The sequence below is a fragment of the Xiphophorus maculatus genome, unplaced genomic scaffold (genome assembly GCF_002775205.1).
Source record: "Xiphophorus maculatus strain JP 163 A unplaced genomic scaffold, X_maculatus-5.0-male Unplaced_Scaffold_BN000186F, whole genome shotgun sequence".
Classification (NCBI taxonomy): domain Eukaryota; kingdom Metazoa; phylum Chordata; class Actinopteri; order Cyprinodontiformes; family Poeciliidae; genus Xiphophorus; species Xiphophorus maculatus.
Window position 1 is genome coordinate 16632 of NW_019369782.1, and position 5905 is coordinate 22536.

Below are 5905 nucleotides of genomic sequence, written 5' to 3' on the forward strand. Positions count from 1 at the left end.
GCCTCCTCTCCCTCTGCTCATGGGAAACGTCGATGCAAAATCGCAGACAAAATGTGAGAAACTTTTATGTGTTAAATACATATAAAAGTTTTAATCAGATTAATTAAGCAAAGTGAGTTTTCATGGCTCTCAGTTGTTCAGCATGTCTTCAAAGAAATCTGCAAACAGACAAATGTGCTGAGCTGGTGGCAGAGTTGGGTAGTAACTAGTTACAATTACTCAATTACATTTACTTGAGTAATTTTATTATGAAGTATTTCTGCTCCTACTTGAGTAAAATGTCTGGATTTTCTACCCACAGAATGAAAAACAAACAGGTTTTAACCCAAAGTTCACCTGACAGACACACACCTGCAGTTTTTATTAAAGTTTCATGAATCTTTTATTGAAAAAAAAATGATTTGGAAACATTTTATTTTGCCTGATTTTGTTATTTTTTGTTACTAATATGATTTGCTGTCATTTTCATTCTTAAAATACCCAAATTTCCACTTAACTTTTTATTTTGGTCCAGGTAATGTAATTTTAAAATGATTGATAATTTGATCAGTTACTCAGTATTTGAGTAACTTTTTTACCAAATACTTTTTACTTTTACTTTAGTAATTTCTTGGACGGATACTTTTTACTTTTACTTGAATAAAAATATGTTGAAGTAGTTCTACTTTTACTTAGTAGCTGCCTAGAAAGGTATGTAGGCAGCTGACCGGCTAACCAGCTAGTGCAAGTTGCAAACTGTTGACACAAAATATGATTTGGTCAAATTTAATCAGAAACAGGAATGAACTTAAAAAAAGAAGAAAAAAAACTGATTTCAGAAAAATAAATAAATCAAATGTGGCAAAGAAAACAAAGAAACTGATTTGATCAAAAATCTATTTCAGCAAAAAATAAAAATACAGAGAAAAACAAAATCAGATTTAACAAGAACTAAACAGCTGGCCAGTGTGGGGAAGTTTTACCAAATACTTTTTTACTCTTACTTGAGTCATTTCTTGGATGACTAGTTTTTAATTTTACCTGAGTAAAAATATCAAGTAGTACTACACTTGAGTACAATATTTGGGTACTCTGCACTTCTGGCTAGTTCTAGTACTTAAAGCAAACTAGACTGTTAAGTAGATCAGCAGTGGTATGGAGCAAAATTGGGGTCAAAAAGTTTTGCCAAAAAAAATTTGATATTGTGAAAAAAAAAGAACTGTAAAGCAGCTATTTAAGAAAAAAGACTGAAAGAGACGTAAAACAAATACTTGAAATGGAAAAAAGAAAGTTTGAGACTGAAAAGAGTTGAAAGAGTTTGAGACTGAAAAGAGTTGAAAGAGTTTAAAAAAAAAATCTTGAAACTGTTGACATGTTTTCTCATTTGTTTGTTTTCCTGTTGGTTTATTGCGTGTTGCATCACGTGAAATGTCTAACTTAACCCACCTTTGTCAATTAAAATGTGTGTCCTTCTAACACAGATGTGGCATTTATCGCTGTGCCAAAAGTGAATCTGCTAACAAACTAAAAAAATGATTTAAAACTGAAAAAAGTTTCTACAATGAAAAAAAATCTTCAAACTAAAATAATTTGAAACTGAAAGTTTTGGGGGAAAAGTTTCTAAATCTGCAAACTAAAAAATAATTTGAAAAAAAGTTCAGAACTACTTTTCAGATTCATATTTACTTTTCAGCAGAGCCTCAGAACTGACAGGGTGTTTAATCATGACAACACTTAGAAACAAACCCAAAACTAAGTTTTTTGTTTTCTTCTGTAAAAACACTCATCTGCCTAAAGATATGCTAAATAATAACTAAAATGTGAAGATGATGGTTTTAGCTGTACAACCTTATGTAGATGACTCAGTATTAATACATTTTATTTAAACGCATTTATTAACAAAGAACCCGTACAAACAAGATAAACCATCAGAAAGTTAGACAGTGCAGAGTAAGAAGATTTGAAAAGATGAGTTTTTAGGCATTTTTTAGTTTCCCGAAACAGGAAGAAAATATTGAAAAGGGAAAAACATAAACAAGATCAATTTTATTATCAAAAAAGATCAAATTCAGTATTTACAAACAAATCATTTGATTGAAAAACAAAACAAAAAATATTAAAAATCTGAGGTTTTCTGTGAAAACAAAAAGACTCTTGAAGGTTTTCTGTTTATAAAACGATGGCGAGCGTTTCCGCCACCATCTGGATCGCCCTGAGGGGATCGACGACGTCTTTCAGTTTGTCCTTCCTCAGAACCCAATCCGGTACAAACCTGAACGACACAAAAATATGGAGCTAAATTAGTCCCAACATTCACAGTAAGATTTGCATCGTGTTGTACAGAACAGCGAATAATGTCGTACGTTTACAAATCTTCTTTTACACTTATTACGTCTTATTGCACACATGCAGATTTTACTGTATGCTTTGTGAATCTTTCTGACACTAATTTAGCTCCACAGAAAACAGCATTTTAGTTTCCACAGAACCAAAAGTCCTGTTTGGGTTTGTACAGATCAGATGCTGCCTACTTTGGTGGCGGTTTGGATTTGCGCGGCGTTGGCGGAACAAAGAAGCTCCCGTTGATCGAGGCGTTGATTCTCTGCCTGGTGATGCTGCGCTCTTCGTCCATTTTGTGTTTCCGCGCGGTGAGCCGGTAGATGCTGCGTATCCGGTCCAAAACTTTAGGCAGCTTCACCACCTCCTGAGGGGAAATGGATTAAATTTAAATGTTTTCGTAAGGATTAGTGGGAAAGATTTTTTTGTCTGCTTCAGACCTGAGCGCGGCGCTCGTCCTGCAGCAGCAGAGCGAGAAGGAAGCAGGCTTTGGTGAAGATGCTGCCGCCCTTTTCGGCCACCTTGTCCCCGGCTTTCTCCCGGTATTTCTGCAGTAAATCCAGCAGCGTTTCCAGGGAGTTTTCCACCGAATACACCGCCTCTATGGTCAGGTGGTACTGAGGGAAAATACACATTTGAGTGTTAATAGTTAGATTTGAACCATCTTCTCTGATTGATCTCTGATTAAATAAATTAATTAATCACATGACAAATTAAAACAAGCTCAATAATTTATATTTTTTTCTTCTTTCTACCAAAAACAGGATGACAAAAGTCAGACAATATTATCGTTTATTGCAAAAACTTCTGGGACAATTTATCGTCCTTTTAAGGCCTGAAACAGTTAGATAGATACACTAATAACAGCTTATAGTACTTTAATTATTACTTAATGTATGACTATTAGAGATTTTTTAAGCACCAAAAATACTTTATTTTAGCCTTGTTGGTCTTTAATTTGCATTTGCCGCATGTACTACCAACATCTGCCACCAGAGGGCGCAGTTCAAAAAAAGGATTCAATACAGGAGGGCTTTATGAAAAGTACAACTAGAGCCTGTTTTTGTAAAACCAATAAAATTAAGGGAAAAAAACCTGAAAGATTAAGTTGGTAAATTTCAATCAGCTTTTGTAAACAAGTTGAGATTTGTATAAAAATGAAAGATATTCATAGTCAGAAAAGCATCGATGTTATGAACCGGAGACGTCAGTTGTACCTTGGAGAGGTTGAGGAGGATCTGGACGGAGAAGGTGATGACCTCCATGCAGGGTCCGCTCCGGTTGCAGCTGCGTATCAGCGTGAAGATGACACCGGTGGCGTCGCTTCCCACCAGCCGCTCGCAGCACTCTGGCGACAGCCTGGTGGCGGCCTCTGCATAAAAAACGTTTCCATCACCACTCAGCCGACAGCAGCGAGCGAAAACAATCCAGTCCTGGTCTTACCGAGGTTCTTCAGGGCCTCCAGGATGAAGGAGAAGTGTTTGTATCGGAGGAGATACTCCAGCGCAGAAGAGGTTTTGTTGCACAGTTTGTCTTCCTCTCGTACTTCAGCAGAGATTTTGCGCAAGCGGAGCCTCAGCTTCACGAGTTTGGGTTTGTCGCTCAGCATGCGGGAGCGGTGTCCTCTCCACAGAGCCTGCAGGGACACAGGATGGAGCCGTTTGAGCCTCTGATACGTCAACCGGACCGTGGAGTTCTGGCCAGAGATTTAGACTAATTCATCACCTAATTTGGGGCTTTTAATGATTTATCTCAACAGTTTTTATAAAATATTTAACTTAAAGTTGCACTTTATGTTAAACACAATGACTACAACAATCTTAAACATAAAAAAACAAAAGTATTTTAAGATTACCGAGGTGGGAACCGCTACCTGAATAAGTTAGTTATGTTAAACCTTAAAGCAAAATCAAAACATTAGCTTGGCTAATGCTAAAGTGCTACACCAAAACGGTATTTAGCGGAAGCTAATGCTATAATGCTAGTTAAAAACCCATTCTGAAACCAAGAGTCAATGCACTGAACGATATTCTTTCAATAAGGAAATTATGCAAAACCCTGTTTAAGTTTGGTTTTACAGTAATTTAGTTATTTTTTTAGTATTTGCTTGCTCTATAAAGTTTTTAAAAAACACTAAACAAAAGGAAATGGAAATGCTGAGTTAAACTTTAAAGTAAGATCATGAATATAAACAAACCAGCTGCAGGGTTTGTATCAGTCGATAAACAAAATTTCACAAATGTCAAACTTTATTCAACTAAAAACTTCCAAAATGACCAAGTAAATTTGCTCTTCAAAGTTTAGTCAGTCAGCTTAAGTACAGACTTAGCTAATGGTAGCGTTAGCTAATGGCACAGGCAGCGTTAGCTTTAGCCTCACCTGAGCTTTGACGATTCCTCGTTGAGCCCTCTTCTGTCGCCTGTCCAGGAGGAATTTTCGGGTCACTTCCTGGATGACGGCGGCGGCTTTGTGGCGGCGCGCTAACCAACGCCTGACCACTCTCTGGACCATCACCACCTTCCTCCTGTCCTCCAGATATCGTCTCCTCTGCAGCCTCGCTCTAACCCAACGCTGAGAAAAGCCCAGAGAACAGTTTATAGTCGGGTGCTACGCTCCTAAACCCAACAGTACATCACTGGTTCTGGTTTCCGGGTGTACCTGTATGGTAACGACCGACTGGATCTGTCTTTTTGCTGATTCCAAAGCCCAGTGGGCTCTCAGGGCTCGTTGGATCTTTATGGCCTGAGGTGATGGAAAACCGCAGCCGTAAAATGGAGTCTCTGCTCTGCCCGGGCTGCCTCCAGGACCTGAAACCAGCCAGCATGAATTCAAAGTAAAAATCACAGAATTTGGTTAGATTCCTCCCAGATATTAAAATCTAGACACGACTTGGTTTATGGCTACCTGTCGTTTTTCCTTCCAGGCTCGGCAGCATCTCTGAAGAGTGACGACAGCCTTCCTCATCAGCGAGTATCTGTTCTTCATCACTTTGGCTTCTGAAGTGGCTCGATATTTCCTCTGAATCGTGAGAGCGGATGATTTCAGTTTCAGGTACCGTTGCCGTTCACGGTGGACTCTGAAGGCGCTCTGGATGACGCTGGCAGCCTCTCGCCTTTTTCCGATCATTCGTCTGGACTTTATTCCTCGATATGCAGCCTGAAGAACGATGACGGCTCTTCTAACATCTTGGTAACGCTTTTCCTGAAGTTCTTTACATTTCTGCGCTCTAAACCTCTGCTGTATGACAGTCACTGCCCAGCATCGTCTCTTATAGTCTGTTTGCTGTTTGTGTCTCCTGAAATTAGCTTGAATGATGGCAGCGGCTTTGTGCATTTTTGCAATTTGAGTCCGTGCATGATGGCCTCTGAAGGCCGCCTGGAGGACGACAGCAGAACGTCTAACATCCAGGAAATGTTCTCTATCTCGCCGTTGGAGAAGTAGAGAAGAATGAAAAACAGACAGCTGCCATAACAGGAAGGCGTCTCCATGTTTATCCTGCTACCAAACCAGGGTATCCATTACACTGTGATTGATGATGAGATCAGTGCAGAGAAGTTCCTGAGCTTGGTCAAAGACCGCCGCAAAACAT

The 5905-nt window shown here is 39.0% G+C and overlaps 1 protein-coding gene across 1 annotated transcript; it reads right to left on the reverse strand.

The window, feature by feature from the left end:
* Positions 1 to 2099: 2099 nt before the first annotated feature.
* Positions 2100 to 5649, reverse strand: LOC111607915 (abnormal spindle-like microcephaly-associated protein homolog). Its single transcript, XM_023330092.1, has 9 exons — positions 5385 to 5649; positions 5221 to 5334; positions 4975 to 5123; positions 4696 to 4887; positions 3760 to 3952; positions 3534 to 3688; positions 2757 to 2933; positions 2511 to 2683; positions 2100 to 2251 (listed from the first exon to the last, which is right to left on the reverse strand). Exons 1-9 carry the CDS (start codon positions 5647 to 5649, stop codon positions 2149 to 2151), a joined length of 1521 nt encoding a protein of 506 aa, XP_023185860.1. The 3' UTR covers positions 2100 to 2148.
* Positions 5650 to 5905: the final 256 nt, after the last annotated feature.

What these genes read in the sequence shown, in the direction of transcription:
- LOC111607915 (XM_023330092.1), bottom strand. Translation starts at nt 5,649, where the DNA reads ATGCACAAAGCCGCTGCCATCATTCAAGCTAATTTCAGGAGACACAAA. An exon ending in TCCTCCTCAACCTCTCCAAG is followed by an intron (nt 2,934 to 3,533) that starts GTACAACTGACG and finishes ATTTTCCCTCAG; the next exon opens with TACCACCTGACCATAGAGGC. An exon ending in AAATCCAAACCGCCACCAAA is followed by an intron (nt 2,252 to 2,510) that starts GTAGGCAGCATC and finishes TGTGTCGTTCAG; the next exon opens with GTTTGTACCGGATTGGGTTC.